General features: G+C 35.9%; 1 protein-coding gene across 10 annotated transcripts in view; it reads left to right on the top strand.

Annotated features, from left to right (window-relative positions):
- The window catches only part of NPAS3 (neuronal PAS domain protein 3), an 856,235-nt gene that overhangs the window by 237,419 nt on the left and 600,882 nt on the right, over window positions 1–17,934 (top strand). For 6 of the 10 annotated variants that reach the window (XM_074328134.1, XM_019754550.2, XM_019754551.2 and 3 more), the window contains 2 exons: window positions 16,051–16,295; window positions 16,409–16,459. In XM_074328134.1, the coding sequence (XP_074184235.1) occupies window positions 16,051–16,295; window positions 16,409–16,459 (296 nt within the window). The remainder of the gene's footprint in view (window positions 1–16,050; window positions 16,296–16,408; window positions 16,460–17,934) is intronic. The other 4 variants (XM_019754555.2, XM_019754553.2, XM_019754557.2 and 1 more) reach the window with 1 other exon arrangement.

Consider the following 17,934-nt stretch of genomic DNA (forward strand, 5'->3'; position numbering starts at 1 on the left):
GAATAGCTGATTTTCTTAGTCATATTTTACTTATATTGAATAGCTTCCTTATGTGGACCCACCTGTACCTACCTAATTAACTCTATTTATTTTCTAGAGGATCTGTCAATTACTTTAGTGTAGACCTGCTTAAAAATCACTTTTATACACACATTGGTTCCATCCAGGACCTCCCACTGATAGGGTGAAGTGCTAAGATGGACCTGTCTTTGATGGATCAGCTAGCCAACTCCTGCCTAGGAATACAAGTATTTTGAGCACAGAGAGAAAGGAAATGCTTTACTTTTCAACAGGAAACCAATCTCTCTCTCTCTCTCTCTCTCTCTCTCTCTCTCTCTCTCTCTCTCTGTCTGTAGAATTTCCTTGGCATTGACTTGTTTCCATATGACCTTCATCCCACAAGAGCATCTGTTAGATTGATGTTTTTAAGTACGTGGATGGCTCGTTCTCCAGGGAATATAGGCCCCTCACCGAAATCTGTGCTATCCAAATGAGGACACACAGTATCTATTGAGCTCATGTGAGAGTTGAGCACATTGATATGGAATGAGGAGGCATTATTTTCCTTGTTCCTGCTTTTCTTGCACAGATTGTTCAGGACTTTATGCAAGCTCATGTATAATGAACAATATGAAAGACCTAAACTTGATTTTGCATGTGAAGATCTAAATCTACGTTTGGCACATAGTAGCTAATGAACACTTATAGAAATCTTTATAAGTCAGATATGCTCTCGTTTTCTGCTTGCCATATATCTCAGAATTTTTACAGAACTCTATAAAATCTGGACTTGTCCGTGTGCAGTTAAAGAGTTTGGGGTTTTGTCTCTGTAGACATTGACTTGATGTTGTTTTCCTCCCTTGTCATCATGGTCCAAATACAGGTATTGATAACCATACATCATGATTAATTAAAAAAAAGTTCCAAAAAGGTTTCTAAATGAAAGATGTAATTTTGTATTGGATTTCTAGTGACATGAGCAAATCACTTGCTCTTTGCCTTTATGGATTTTATAATGTCATCAGAGTCTATCAATAAAATTATAGCCTACAAGTGGGCATATACCGTTCCTTACTGTATCAGATATACAGGGGGTAGTGGTGGGAATATACAGATTGTAGCATTTCTGCCCTGATATCACTCCAGGGGGTGTGTGTGTGTTTGCTTTTCAGTTGAGATTTACTGTACAATGAGAGCTGGAAGCTGCAGATGAAACAGTTCCTGACTCTTACATAGGAATGTTTTCTCTTGCTTTTACCTGCTGTGAGTGAAATTGACTAGAATTGTGCTAGTCTGATCAATTTATAAAGTAGCAGACTCTGTACATAGACATCATGGCTATCTCTTCTACCTGAGCTGTCAGCCTCCATTCAGGAGGGAAAGATTACTGCCAGACACTAGGAGCATAGAGCTAGAAGGAAGTGAGGACACAGATGCCCCAGTAAGCAAAGCAGATGTGCGTCCTTTTATATATACAGAGGGTGCCCCAAAAATGTATACACATTTAAAGAAAGGAAAAAGCTATTAAAATTGTAATACTCAATATATACCAATAATAAAAGATGAATACAAGTTACGTTTGACTTCTGCAATTACAAGAGGTGCTCAAAGTGGTTACCATCAGCATCCAGACACTTCTGATTACGGCAAACTACTGCTTGAGCAACGTTGACCAAAGTATCCATTTGGTCACTTGTATCCATTTTTTTAGCAGCCCCGGTGTGTGTATGTGTGTGTGTGTGTGTGTGTGTGTGTGTGTGTGTGTGTGTGTGTGTTTGTATGTATATACATATCTATAATAATAAAAATTATTTCTTTAAAAATAAATAAGTAAATACATACATACATAAAGAAGGTAAAAAAGCAAAAAACAAAACAAAACAAACAAACAAACAAAAAAACCCTCATACCCAGAAATGGAAGAGATTTAGCTATAGGAAAACAGTGGTTCCAAAAAATTTATTGAATTCCAGAAGGCCTCTTTAGATGGCTGTCTTAGTCCTTCTGAAACTTGTAGAAATTTATTGTCTTACCTTAATTTGAGGTACCCTGCCATCTTGAATCTTTTCTCTGTGATCTCTTATACATTCTCTTTGGAGCACGGACTCTGTTCTTTTTTTGTATTTCTGATTATACATAAACACACACAAACTAGTAGATAGTTAAAATAATTAGGTGATGATCTAGGATTTCCCCTTAGAAAAATTTTCCCTGTCCCTTATTGTGATGTCTCTCTGATCTGTAGGATTTATGGTGATTTGGTGTTGTGAGTATGTATGATTAACAAAGACAGTCCAGACAGGCTCTTTACTTTTCTTTCTCCTTCTTGACTCAGTTTGCCTCAGTGTGTACTCACCATAGCACACACAAAGAATTTCTACCATGTAGAAATAACTGATCTTACTATTTTAGTTTATGGGACATTAATCCAGATTTGGGTATATTTTATCTCTGTATCTATCTATATAGATGTAGATATGTTGCTATACAGTTGTTTGATCCCACTTATATGATGATTTATAAATTGCCTTTTATCGCTTAACATATTGCAAAAAATTTTCCAACCCATTGAAGATTTTTTTCAACATCCTTGTTCAGCATCTTGAGAATATTTCATATTTTTTCTAAAGTTTGTTAAAGAGGCAGTGCATATTATTTTAGCAATATATTTGTTCACATCTTAGTCAGATTGGGCTATAAGAAGACAAATTTCTAAACCTTTGGATATGTATTGGCCAAAGTGTTCTCTAGAAATTGTAACAGTTTACACCCCCAGCAACCATACACTGTGCTTTTGGAGACTTGCTGAAAGGAGATATAAAAATATGTGAATTTCAGAGGGTAAGGGGGGTGGGGAGGTGGGAGATGAGGGTAAGGGGAATCAAATATATGGTGATAGAAGGAGAACTGACTCTGGGTGGTGAACACACAATGGGATTTATAGATGATGTAATACAGAATTGTACACCTGAAATCTATGTAGTTTTACTAAAAATTGTCACCCCAATAAATTTAAAAAATAAATTTAAAAAAATATGTGAATTAAAAAAAAATAGATAGGTGGGGGACAGAATATATAGTCTCTTGAGTCTGATGGACCTGTAGCCTCAGGTATAGTGTTTAAAGAAAGGATGACCATTTTACTTAATTTTCTCTATTTTACAAAGGAATGCAGGCTATTATAGTATAATGATGTGCTCACTGATGTCAGGTAAATGTATGTGTTATGTTTGCCATGTTCATGTGACCATAATTTCATTTTTCATACTTAAAGATCTTCAAACTGTCAAAGCACGCTTTCGCCTTTCCAAGTTTCTCCTATCAAGCTTGAAAGTTTTCAAAAGCTTCCTTCCACTTGGCTGTGCTTTCAAAAGTGTTTGAAATCACACTTAAAGAAAATTAAAAGAAAAAATGAATTTTCCCTCTAGAAAAGGTCATTTGAATTTGAATTCTAAAGCAATTTAGTTTGGGACTTAGAGCAATTAACAGCAAATCATCTCCAAATTGGAATGTGTTTATAAGCCTGAAAAATAGGTCTTTCTTTCTTTCTTTCTTTGGACATTTCATTAAAGAATTAATGTTTTCATAAATTATTATGAAATTTATATGGGTGATTATAAATCAAATAGACTTTATCAGTGACTTGTCATATAAATATGATAGGGAAAAGGGAAATCGTGAAGACTTTATTCCTATAGAGGCAATGTAGTGCAGTCATGAGAAGGATGTACTTGAGTCATCTTGCCCAGGTTCAAATTCCCACTCCACTGACTGTGGGCAAGTTTCCCTCTCTGTGTTTTGATCTTCTTATTTGTGAGACGGGGGCAAGAATAGTTCCAGTGTGAGCAACTGTCCTGGTTTGCCCAGGACTTTCCTGTTTTTAACACTGAAACTCCGGAATCCAGGGAAATCTCTCCCTGAGACAAGAAATTGCCCTGTTTTCGGGGATGGGTGCAGAAAGTTGGAAGGAAAGTGCAAAACCCATACAGTGACCCCCCACAAAAGAGGGGCTGAAAGCACCACTGTTTTTAGTTTCAAATTTGTCCAGCAAAGGTTATCTGCCTTTCGTAGTTGTTACTCTTTTTTCCTCTCATTGTTGATATTAGCAACCATGTATTAAATGAGATAATATTTCAAACATTTAGACCCTGGCTAAAATATAGTAAGCATTCAAAGATGTTAGCTTTTAACATGAAACATTTTCCAAGATAGACTATATGTTAGGCCACAAAAGAAGTCTCAATAAATTTAAGAAGATTGAAATCATACCAAGCGTCTTCTCTGACTACAATGATATGAAACAAGAAATCAATTGCAAGAAAAAACCTGACAAACACACAAACACATGTAGGCTAAATTACATTCTAGTAAATAATGAATGGGTCAACAATGAGATCACGGAAGAAATCAAAAGACACCTCGAGACAAATGAAAATGAAAACACAGTGACCTCAAAATCTGTGGGACACTGCGAAAGCAGTTCCAAGAGGGAAATTCATAGCACTGCAGCCTACCTCAAGAAACAAGAAAAATCTCGAATCAACTATCTAATCTTACACTTAAAGTAGCTAGAAAAAGTAAAGCAAACAAAGCCCAAAGTAAGTAGAAGGAAGGAAATAATAAAGATCAGAGCAGAAATAAATAGAGTCTAAAAAAACAATAAAAAAGATCAATGAAACCAAGAGCTGGTTCTTTGAAAAGATAAACAGAACTGATAAACCTTTAACCAGATTCATCAAGAAAAAAAGGACCCAGATAAATAAAATCAGAAATAAAAGAGAAGTGACAACAGACACCACAGAAATACAAAGGATCATAAGAAAATATCATGGACAATTATATGCTAACAAATTGGACAATCTGGAAGAAATGGATAAATTCTTAGGAACATACAATCTTCCAAGGTTGAATCAAGAAGAAACAGGAAATCCGAATAGACTGATTACTACTAATGAAATCGAATCAGTAATCAAAAAACTCCCCACAAACAAAAGTCCTGGACTGGATGACTTCACAGGTAAATTTTACCAAATATTCAAAGAAGAGTTAACACAGATCCTTCTTAAACTATTCCAAAAAAATTAAGAGCAGGGAAAGTTCCCAAGTTCCTTTCTTATGAGGCCAGCATTACCCTGATTCCCAAACCAGACAAAGACATTACAAAAAAGAAAATATCCCTGATGAACACAGATGCAGAAGTCCTCAACAAAATATTAGCAAACCCAATTCAGCAACACATTAAAAAAAATCATACACCATGACCAAATGGGATTTATTCCTGGGATGCAAAGTTGGTTCAATATCTGCAAATCAATTAATGCGAAATCATATGATCATATCAATCGATGGAGGAAAGGAAACCCTCGTGTGATTGCTAATTCGTGCAGCCACTATGGAAAATGGTTTGGTGGTTCCTCAAAAAATTAAAAATAAGAATTATGACCCAGCAGTTCTACTTCTGGGTATTTAGCTGAAGAAATTAAAAACACTTAATTAGAAAATACATGCATCCCTATGCTCATTTTAGCACTATGTACGATAGCCAAGGTATGGAAGCAACCCAAGTGCCCATCAATAGACGACTGGATAAAGAAGTGGTACAAATATGCAATGGAATGTTACTCAGCAACAACATGGATAGATCTAGAGGATATTATGCTAAGTGAAATCAATCAGAATGAGAAAGACAAATACTATATGATCTCACTTATATGTGGCATCTAAAGTATAAAATGAACAAATAAAACAGAAACAGACTCATAAATAGAACAAATTGATAGTTGCCAGGTGGGACGGGGTTGAGGAACTTGGTGAGAAAGGTGAAGGGTTTAAGAAATACGAATTAGTAGTTACGAAATAGCCACAGGGATGTAAAGTACAGCATAGAGAATGTAGTCAATAATACTGTCATCACTGTGCATGGTGTCAGGGTACTAGACTTCTCAGGGGGAAAACTGCATAAATTACATAAATGTCTAACCACAATGGTGTACCCATGAAACTAATATAAAATAATATTGGCTATCAACTGTGACTGAAGTAAAGAAAATAACTTTAAAAAGATGTTAGCTTTTAGTATTATGATATTAAGCTCCATGCTGTTCTTTGGTGGTACTGAATTATCTGAAAAAGCAGAAACAACATGAGTACTTTCCTGCTGCTGAGATGATGAAAAGTAATACTATAGTTCCTTGGAGTGGTAGAAATTCCAGCAGTTTCCTTTTGGATGGTCAGTAAAAGGTCCTGCTATCCCAGGGTACCCACCATCACCTCTCATTTTGTCTTTTAGCAGCGATGCTCTGACCCTTTCAAATATTTATCAGTAGACATTCCTCTCAATGTGTGCTCACAGCTCCTGTGACTGTTAATGCAGGTTACACATGTGTGCTCACCAGGATGGGAATGCCTTTATCCTATGTCTGGCAAAGACCCGTGATCCTGAATCTCTTTCTAAACTTCAGACCTGAAGAGAGCAGTGCAGGGAATTGCTGCTTTCTCACTATATTAGCTTCTTCAATTTCCTTTTAATTGGAGCCTGTAACCCAGATTCTTGTAACTTCAGGGGGATGAACAACACAAATTAAGATCTGGATGCTTTCCAGGAAGGGCTCAGCTCAAAGAACATTTTTTTTTTTTTTCCTTTTAACACAATTCTGGCTATTGACAAATCTCATGCAGTTGCCTAATGAGTCCATATTTGCTTCTGAGGTTTCACATTTGCAAACTACACTGCCGAGAAAGTAAGTGAAGTGTTCACCCACCTCTGGTGTTAGCTGACTGATTTAATGTACAGGACAGAGAAACACTAGGATAGTAAAAATTCTAAACCAATAACACAGAACCTTCAAATACAGTATCTTACTTGCCCTTGTTCAGCACATTCATTTCTCCCCAAGAATTTTTTTTAATGTATAAGACTTCAATTTATGTTTAAGAACTAGTAAACCATAGTAATTTGACAGCCATTCACACTTAATTCTGTGCATTAAACCAACAGCATTCTTTTCCACAAACATCCATTGTTAGGACAATGCTCTCAGACAGAATTTATGAGAAATGGAATTATGTTACCAAGGAGATAGCATTTACTATAATGAAGAGTAGATCCTAGAAAATGGCCCCTTTTACAGCAGCTCAGAGCAGAGCCACAAAAGCAATTGATTGGTCTTGGCATTTAGTCTTATATCAGCTGTGTCATCCATAGCTTCAGGAGTGAGAACACTAATCTAAAGTGACATTTCTGTTCTGGCGGGCTTTTCTGCCCTGATGAAAGCAATTACTTCATTCCTAAATGATAATTTGCAGGAGTTTCAACCACTTTAATTGATAATTTTTTTTTTTTTGTTCTGAGTTCAATTGTGAAGTGATTAGCTGATTTGGTAAATAGAAATTTAAGGTGTGAAATATACAAGTTGCTCCAAGGTAAAGTGCTGTTTATTGGGTGGAGAGAAATTACTTGATAAAGCTGCAGTTTTTCCATTATTATGGAACTGCCAGTTGTATAGCATAAAGTTCTGGGGGAAACCGAAGAACAAAACGCTCAGATTCATGAGGTTTTTGGCAGACACCACAGCATACAATAAATAGTTTGGTCTTGCTGTGGTTCATTCAAGGATTATTTGAATCAAGGTGAACATTGGTTGTAAAGGATTGTTCAGACCTCTCAGCTTTTTTTATTACTATTCTAATGACTCATTCTGGAATTAAACCCTCTTATTTAAAGTGTTAAGAATAAAAACGCTCATTGGCTAACACCAGTTAATTTAATTATTAAGTTCAAGCATACACAAGGCATTTTTCTGAAGATGGGGAAAGGCATTCATTTGAATGGCTTTAATTACTCTTTTGATGTAGTTTACCACAAGTCAAAAATGCTTCATGATTATTCAATCAGAATATATCTTAGTTTAAAAATTTTAAGAACACATCTTGATTTTGATACTTTGTCAAATCTTAGCAGTTGTAGATGTTTTTGACACTTTTTTAGCAATCAGTTTCATGATCTTTTCTTACATGGGGAGAAATAATGGTCGTTTCACATGTTCAATGAGAAAAATAAAGCAAGAATGAAGGTCAACCTGATTTAGCACATCAAACAGTCTTTGTCAGCCGAGCTTAATATATCCTGAGTTTGTGGAACAAATGAAATTTTGCTGCTGTGTTACACTTTGCTTCCAAACAACCATTACAACTGGTTTTATATATTGTGTGAGCATCAGACCATCAAACAGTGCATCTTTACTGACGTGTTTCTGCAGCGATGATCTACAGCCGCAGTCTGCCATTTATATAAGGCCAAAATGTGCATCTATATTTAGTTGTGAAATTGGCCTATTATACTCTTGATGTTTACAGAGGCTAACATAAATTAATGATGACAGCTATGAGCAGTGCATTAGTTAAGCAGCAGAGTTCTTACCTTGAACTTGAAGGTTCCAGTTTTAACTTCTAGCATATACTATCGTGATTTCTTTACACATTAAAGGGAGGTTTCCGGAATTATTACCTTTTCTTGGAAAGCATTAATAGACTTCAATTCACAAGCTTTGTTGTGCATAATCCTACCAGACAATAGTTGCTTATGCATTTCTCAATTATAATACCGTGTAAGAAGGCTGATATTTACAATCATTGTGAAAAAAAATACTCTGGAAAGATTTTTTGTTTTCTTTGTGGTAGGCTGATTTGATTGAGTTTGAACTCTGTGATGTCAGTGAGTGGTGGGCTGTTTTATTGAACGTAGTGAAGGAAGGGCAAGCAGTGCTTATGGAATCTTCACCTTTTCTCTGGGAAGCTGCCTCTTTCAGCTCATGTCAGGGTAGGTGGAGGTACTGGAGTAACTATAGATTTCACCATTCACTATGACCAGCGATCTCTCAAGTATGCAGGTGTTCAAAGGTTCATGAGTTAAAATGCTGAAGCCTGTGATGAATTTTTGATGGCTGCATTTTTAATACAGGTCGACCTTCTTCCTTTGAGGTTGCATGCCAGATTAATTGATAAATAGTAGAAGGCTGTAGTGCTGGGTTCTCCTAAGCAAAACAAGTAGGAAAATCCATAAAAGCCTGCCTGTCTGACTCCTTAGCAGTACTTTAAGACGGTGAAATTTAAAGTGGTTTTCATCCTATCTTTCCTTTTCCCTACAGTTAGATGACCAAAACATGCTGTGTTCTTTTATAAAGTCTGGTTATTGTATTCCAAAAGATTCCATGAAGGTGCTAAAACTTAGGCTTAGAGAAGATTTTCATGTAGAGATGGTGCAGATCTATGGATAATGCCCATATCAGAAACTGTTCTACAAATATAATTATAAATCATATAAAACAAAATTTAAAAAAAACTGGTAAAAGTGGCTATGAAGAAGTCATCTGAGAAGAAGCATTTGATTAAGTTGACGTACTTCTGTTGTCCTTCTGTGACAATTATTATTATTGCTTTTGTAATCCTCTGTAGATCGCAGTTGTATAACTTCCGTAATCATCATAACCATTTCTGTGAGGAAGGAAACCAAAGTAATCAATTCTGCAAAGCTAAATTTGATCAGCCACAAATGATAACTTAGCTCTCTTAATTTAATGAGTCATCAAATCCAAAGTTCTCTCTTTTTTTCCACCATGGACAAATGGTCCAATAAATAATTAGCACCCCTGTCCAGCTCCAGGGCAACTTCAGCGACACTGCAAATCCTGAGTCATTTTCATACTAGTGATTTTCTAATAGCGGCTGTGCCTGTTTTTTAGCTTTTTACACCTGTTAAAACAACAGTTTGCTCATTTCTGGCGCAAGTAGAATTTCATGCTTGAGGCTTACCCCAGGGTGGACACCGAAGTCATAAAAGCTGCGGCGGCACTTCCGCATTTCCCGGTCACCGGATGTTCTGGGTGAGCTCTCCATGGTCCTGGATTTGGGGCTTCGTCTGACATTAAAGAGAATTTTTAGATTTATGACGTTTTGGAAGATATTTTAAAAGATCATCTTTTTGCTAGGAGTACACATTTACTCTTTCTGACTAATAATTATAGCAATTTTGAAGGCTTCCATAGACGTTTTCACATTCTTCCTGAATCCATTCCTTTAACAAGTGTTTGGGGGTTCATTTTTATTTATAAACAAAATTTTCCCCCCTACATTAGTGAACTAGTAAATGACCACTTACTATTCTAGTACAGAAAACCATTTATTTTTAAACTTTTATTTTTTCTTTAATGAAACATGTATTTTCATACTTGAACAGCTCAGCGAGTACACCTGTGATGTACAACACATAAACCATAGGTTTAAGGTGAACTATAATGAAAAATCAGTATCTCTGCAATAAAGGAATTTGATTTCACTTAAGTACAGTATGTGATATGTCAGAACCAGTGAACAGAAATCATATGGGTGAGAACAAGTGTACATTATGAATGAACGTTGTGGACCTCAAAGCATAGAAAAATCAGTGTAAAGTGAGCTTAGATTTTTTTCATTCAAAACATCTTATATAGTATTACTATGTGCCAGGTACCACTGTAAATGTTTTACAAAAATAACTCCATTTAATTTCAACCTTATACACAATCTTATGAAGAAGAGTGTATTATCATCCCATTTCATAGGTAAGAGTAACTGAGGCAAAATAAGTTAAATGATTTGCTCAAGTTTACATAATCAGTAACTTTAGAGAGCCAGAATTTAAATACAGGCTCCAGAGAGCCATGCTCTTAAACCTTCTGCTAGCATGGGAGACATGCTAAGAAAGGCATCACACCAAACTTAATGAAAGTGATAGCTATGATTTGAGAGAACATGGTAGGAATTTTTAAAAATAGGCAGTTTTAGAGTTGTTGCCAAACAAAAGTGATGCCTTTGATTTTATGTCCCTTGGTTTTATTTTTATTGTTGTTACACGGGAAATTAAATTTACTAAAGTGAAGGTCATAAGTGGCAGTAGAGAAATGAGTCTGAGAGGACACTGAGGAAAGCAAACAGGTATATGGAATTATAGAAACTGTGACTAGAGTCAAAAATGGTGGTAGAAAAGCTTGGTGAAAGAAAATGTGAAGAATTATGGAGAGATAGGGTGGTAATCAGATGAGGTACTAGGATCAAAATAGTTGTGTGTTTTTTCCCCAGGTAAGTTTTATATTTGTTATAATAAAAGTTAATGCTTATATAATGTTTACAATATGGGAGGCATTTAGTACTTTACATATATTTGTTCAGTTACTCCTCTCAAGAATATTTTGAAGTAGATAATTAAAATGTCCATTTTCCAGATGAGGAAATTGAGCACTAAAGAGGTTGAGAGACCTAACTCAAGGTTGCCCAGCTAGTAATTGTGTGATTTTTGTGAATACAGTACCCACAATCTGGCCACAGAGCCCACACTCCTAAACCCTGAGCTTCCAAGGACGTTTAAGGATGGGTTGACTATATTTTGGGCATTCTTAAGTCTTTCCAACTTCTTAAAAGTCTTCTCTGTTGTAAAATTCTGAAGTGGACTCTACCACATTTAGAGTTTAAAAACTATCTTAATTGTTAAATTTAGAGTTTTCCGAGGAGTTTACCCCGTTATAGTTCACAATATACTACCATGGGAATTATCATGAGTCATTGTAATGATCCCAGGGGATTTGCCAAAAATGCCTTGTTTGTCATCCTCATTGTAGAAGGTGAAAAAAATTCAGGCTCAACTTTATGACTTAGAATCACAGTGCTTGCAAATGGCCAGCGTGGGTATTCTAACTCCTTCACCAGGAGTCTTTGCCACAAAACATACACCTTGCCAAAGGGACTTGAAATACATAGGAGGATTTAAAAAATTACTTTAATTCAATAAGAAGTGTCCTTACCAGTAATTTTGGATTGCTTGTTATGTATACCTAAGGTATAACTTTAGAAACTAGTAAAAGTTCAAAATGTTGAGAAGAAATGTAGATTAAATAACATTATTTAAACCTAGGATACTTGTTCAGGATAAATTAATTCTGGCAATAGCAATGACAAAAAGAGGGAGGAACCTAACTTTATAAGGTTTATAAGGAGAAAGTCTAGATACAAGATTATTACTCTTTTGGTTGGGGAGATGGGCCCACGCTAAGGAGAATCTGAAAATCATTTACTATTTCCCCCAAATATACATACATATATACATGAACACAATTTTGTATATGACTGACTTGTAGATTTTATTTATCTCTATCTATATGTATCCGTCTCTTTTAAAATGGCTATTAATTTGTTTGTTTTGGGTTGTCAGTGGTAAATATTGGTGAGTAAATATTAGTGGTAAATATCGATAATGTCCTCATCAAAGAGAGTTGAAATTTTGATTTGCTGAGGATCAGGGAAGAGTCTGTTCTTTCTTCTCTCCAGAGCCTGAGTGTTAGCAGTGGGAAATTGGGCCCAGGGAGTAATTTACTGCAGTTTAATCATATGTAAGGTGGCAGAGATTGGCACCATAACATTTTACTCATGCACAACCAACCCATCCTTTCTTTAGTATTCTATAAATACAATCATATTTATTTAGGTTTAGAGCAGAATGTACAAATACAACATTTATGTTAAGTTTTAATGTAGTCCTTAATTCACTTTGAAAATTGTTTATAAGTAGGCTCGCTTTCACAAAAGCAGACAAAAGATTAATCCACAATCTGTGTCATTGTCTTAAGGTCTTTACCTTCATCTGTTCTATCAACATCCCTACAACCTTTATAATTTCTTTGACTGTATTTTATTGCTGTTGCCCTCAAAACCAATTACTACTTAATGCAAACCCAGTGCTATCATTCTGAAAGTCTTCTGAACTATGATGGCTGCATAATGATGTGATTTGGAAGTCATGGAAACCCTTTGTCATTAAGCTTATGGCCAAGAAGATTATCCCTGTAGGGTAAAGGTGTGTGTTAGCTGTTAACAGGCTGGGAGGCTGTGGAAAAGAGAAAAACATGTAGGTGGGGCAGAAACAGGTAAAGTAAGTTCTGCCCAGTGCTATTTTAGAAAAGTCAAGTGTCAGTGGGCAGTGTTTAAGCCAGGCATCCAAAGGCATTAGTTAGTCCACTTACTCCCTTTCCCTGAGTTGATATCAGAAGCCATCTTCTATTCGGGTACTAACCAGGCTCGACCTTGCTTAGCTTCTGAGATCAGATGATATAGGGCGTCTTCAGGGTGGTATATTACATTGTTTTGTACACCTGAAACTAATTTAAAAAAAAAAAAAAAGAAGCTGTGTTCCCTCTACTAGCTTTTGGAGCTCACTGGATTACCTCCTGTGATCTTGGGCTTTTCACCCCATAGGATTAGTGTTTGGTTTTTTGTTTTTTTTTCTTAGATCATTGATAAACCCAGGCATTAATATCAATTTCAGAACAATTGGCTAACCCTCTCCTCAGTTGAATAGAGCAATTCCTAGTATGAATATTAGTAATATTAATTAGATAACAAATGATTTGTGATCGTTTGAGTGACATATGTAAAGAAACTTACATATGTAAACCTACCTTCGAAAGTGGTCTCCCAAATTATTACCCAAATGTAAAATGAGTCCCTGCTCTATTATTTACCAAATGACATATTTTATTTGGCTTGCATATTTTTTAAAACTTTAATTAGCCAACATAACATTAAAGCATAACATAAAATTGGGAGTGCCGTGTAAAAATCAGTTTTTGTTCTTTGGAAATAGAGACACCAGAAATCTGGCAATGCCCTGTGAGCCTTAGCCCAAAGCTGCAGTCAGCTGAAACTATGTGTTGTCCCCCTGCTATAGTTGCCATCAGGCTTCTTCATCTGACATTCGCTACCTTAACCCCGAGAGCCTTCGAGTTTACAACCCTTGCTGTAGAGCTCCAACATAGTCATTTACTAGACCAAAAAAAAAAAAAAGTACATTTATCCCACCTTCTGGAGTAGTATTTGATTACAAGGACATAAAAAGAGCAAAGCACTGAACTTGAACTACTGTACTCTACGAGTGGTAGAGAAAACGTGTGAAGAGACAGTTCTTTTGGCACAGGTGACTTAAATGGTGTTAGGTAGATTGCTTTTATTATATAAAGGGCGGGATAGGAATCATTCTTTTATCTTAAGACGTTAATCTGGATCCTGGTTGTAGGCTTCTGTCACTTCATTTACATAATTTTCAACCAGCCAGAACTGAGCATTTATAAAACTGAGTGGAGGTCAGCAAAGATATTGGGGAATAAAGAGTATAACATCTTTTCCTTGTAAATTAACAATGTTTCTGCCTCCTGAGACATCAAGAGACAAAGTTTTGTCACCTGGGACTGCTGTGACTTGGAAAATAATAGCATTAACTTCTCTAGTTCTGATAAATACCTTAGTTAGTAATGTAGACTATTGTATTAATAGAGCAAACATGAAACTGGTTGGGGTATTAGCCTAGCAAGTTTTTGACCAGAGCATCATGGCGTTACTTAAATCACCTAGATGTTCAATAAGATATTTTGAGTGTCTGCGCTGAATACAGTGTTTACACCACAAACAGTATCAGGTATGCCATAATGTGATATGGAATGTTACTGTCCATATTATACTACTAGACTTTGGAGTCACACTCTGAACTCATTTTGATCTATTCCGCTGGTCTGGCTTCCTTCCTTGTTTTTGCATGTCTCTTTCTTGTTATTTTACAGTGGGAAAGCCGAATGCTAGATTCAAAGTTTGAAAGTGCCTTCAGAGTTCAATAAAATAGATACATACCGTGTTTCCCTGAAAATAAGACCTAGCCAGACAATCAGCTCTAATGCGTCTTTTGGAGCAAAAATTAATATAAGACCCAGTCTTATATTATATTGTATTATATTATATTATATCATATTATACCCAGTCTTATATAATATTACATAAGACCCAGTGTTATATAAGACCAGGTAGTATATTATGTTATACTTAGTCTTTTAGTAAAACAAGACTGGGTCTTATATTAATTTTTGCTCCAAAAGACTGATTATCCAGCTAGGTCTTATTTTTGGGGAAACACAGTACAAATGCTTTTAATAGTACCTGGCTATTGTAAATATTGCCCAATTATCTATCATCAGGGTCTGATTTTGAATGTATTTCTTGTCAGACACAAAGCAGCAATTCAGAGTAGGTGGAATTCTCCTGTCTGATGCTCATACACAACTTCAGTTGTGCCAAATTCTGCCCTCAGCAATGTGAGCAAACTTCAAACAGAAATACACATGAAAAGTTAAAGAAAAATGCTGGATTCTACCTGTTGCCTCTTCTGTGAAGTAATATGTCTATAATTTTTATAAATTTTAATAACCCATACAGAGCTTTATCTTTTGACATTAAATTCATATTATCTTAAAGTTTGACTTTTCTGAGCAATGTATTTTATTCTCTAGTATTTCAGAGATTCTATCCATCTACTAATGTATGTCCATTAATGAAGAATGAAAGCATTCTCTTATCAACTAATTACCAGCACATTTATAAAGTTACATTGAAATCTTCAGTGTTAATGGGATGTTTTCTTTATCTTACTAAAGGTCTTGAGCTTTGTTGAGGCCTGGAAGCACATCAACATTTTATTTGTTGATTCTGTGAATTGTGTGTGTTTACCCTTTTTTTCCAGTATGATAATTGAAATACATTTTTAAAAAAATGTGTCCTTTTCATGGCTTAAGGTTCTGTAATGATAACAGCTAACTGATCATAATCATTAGCTTGAGAATAGATATGTGAATACAAGCCTAGTCTTTTTAAATTGCTTATAGCTGAAAACATCAAGCATCACCTGTAAATCTTATGTCTTAGAAACAATGAATACATGTTAATGCATGGTCATATTGGAGGGAAAAAACCTAAGAAGCAAACAATTTTTAGTAATTGCACTTGAGTTTATGGCATATAAGTCCAGAGGTAGAATTTATGGTGATTGTGGACATTATCTGGAACTCATTTCACTATGGCCCCTGGTCTTTTGAAGAAGATTTTGGTAGCTTTTCGCTGGGGGAAAAAATAAGAAATACAAAGAAAGTAGTCTCTGTCTGATCACATGTTCTAAAAAACAGTTTTCCACTCCTTTGATTTCAGTTTACAAGCATTGAGAAAGGAGAAATCCCGAGATGCTGCTCGCTCCCGCCGGGGAAAAGAAAATTTTGAGTTCTATGAATTGGCCAAGTTGTTGCCTCTTCCTGCAGCCATCACTAGCCAGCTTGACAAGGCGTCCATCATTCGACTTACAATTAGCTATCTGAAAATGAGGGATTTTGCTAACCAAGGGGACCCTCCGTGGAACTTGCGAATGGAAGGCCCTCCACCAAACACATCAGTAAAAGGTAAGTTTTAAGACACTGTTTTTTTTCTGGAATATGGTGGTCGGTAGGTGTCTCTAAGATGAAATGTTTACCATCATCCTTTCTTCTTTTTCTGCATATCAAATCCTTTAAAGGGATACAAATGTGGAAATCTGAACTCTGCATGAGAAAGCCACCATGTGAAGGTGAAATGAACCTCTTCTATTTCTATTTTCTTTTCAATAAGTCTGTCGGCCTACATATTCTATCACTTTATATAAGGTTTCAGAGAAATGAGAATGAAATGACTTACATTAAAGTGCTTCATGGATTTAATTTATATTATGCTAATACATGATGATTCTTATTGTTGGGTGGAGTATGAGAATATTTGCTAAAGGGTAGAGTTAATATTTTAGCAAAGAGCTAGATATTTTCTGTCTTTAGTAACCAAAGAGAGAAAAGAAGCAGAGTCCAACACTAGCAGACATTTTGAGTAATGATTTTATTGACTAATAAAAAAATCAGTCCATGTATAAATATTTCATGTCTCTATACATACTGCCTAAAAGTTATAAATACATGTATAAGCATATATTTGTCCTCCAAATCCTTAGTGCAGTTACCCTTAAAACTTATTCTTTTAAAATTTGGGGCCTTCTTCACGTTGAGACTTAAGAGAGGGATTTTCTTTTGTGTTCCTGAAACCCCTAATGATTTATGGCATTTGTAGCATATTAATATGCCTGAATATGTTTATCAGTGTATGTGTCGTGTCAGTCATTGATTTTCTATCTTGAAAAGTATGCTACTCAAGGTGTAGGACTTAAGGAATCTGCTAGTTTCTTCTGTCCTAACCTGTGTTTAGACCCTTGATGAGCATGGAGTAAAACTGGCGGAGAAGAATTAGGTCCTTTAATTACGTGATTGTACCTTCACAGCGACCTATGGAGAAATCCCTGTGCTCTTGGCTGTTGTAGGAAAGAGTACTGTGGGGAGCTGTAACCTCTTACAGGAGTCCAGTTCAAATGAAGGGTCCAAAGCAGGGATTTTACAATTTTGTGCTAAAAGGCATGACCACAAATGTGTACATGCGCGTATGACCGTTTATATCTTTGCCGTTGCTACTGACTTAGGGATTGTTTGTTATGCTTATGAGAGAAGGGAAATTAGAATTTGAATCGTCACAGGTTATTTTCTTCTAGAGCAGGGGTTGGAAACATTTTCTGTAAAGGGCCATAGAGTAAATATTTTAGTCTTTGGAGGTTAACTTCAACTCTGCCTTTGTAGCAGGGAGTCAGCCATTGATGATATGTACACAACAGGGTATGGCTGTGGCTGTGTTCTAATTAAACTGTGCTTCCAAAGCAGACAGCTGCCACTGGAGTTGGCCCACAAGCCATAGTACCCTGACTCCTGCTCTAGAAGGTAAGACTGATATTCAAAGGTTGAGAAGAACATCCAACAGAGGCAGCTCTCAAGGCGAAGATGTCAACATAAGGCAACAGAGTACAAACAAACCAAGACACATCTGTGCTGTTCTTTTATAGCCCTTCAGAATGCAGATGTCAACTTGGTAATACACCAGTCCATGTTCCAGATGCTATGGTAGTAGAGAATTTTCCTAGGCTACAGATGTGAACATATTCCTAGTAAATATTTACTATATACGTAAGAACTT

Source organism: Rhinolophus sinicus, linkage group LG03 (assembly GCF_036562045.2).
Source record: "Rhinolophus sinicus isolate RSC01 linkage group LG03, ASM3656204v1, whole genome shotgun sequence".
Lineage (NCBI taxonomy): Eukaryota > Metazoa > Chordata > Mammalia > Chiroptera > Rhinolophidae > Rhinolophus > Rhinolophus sinicus.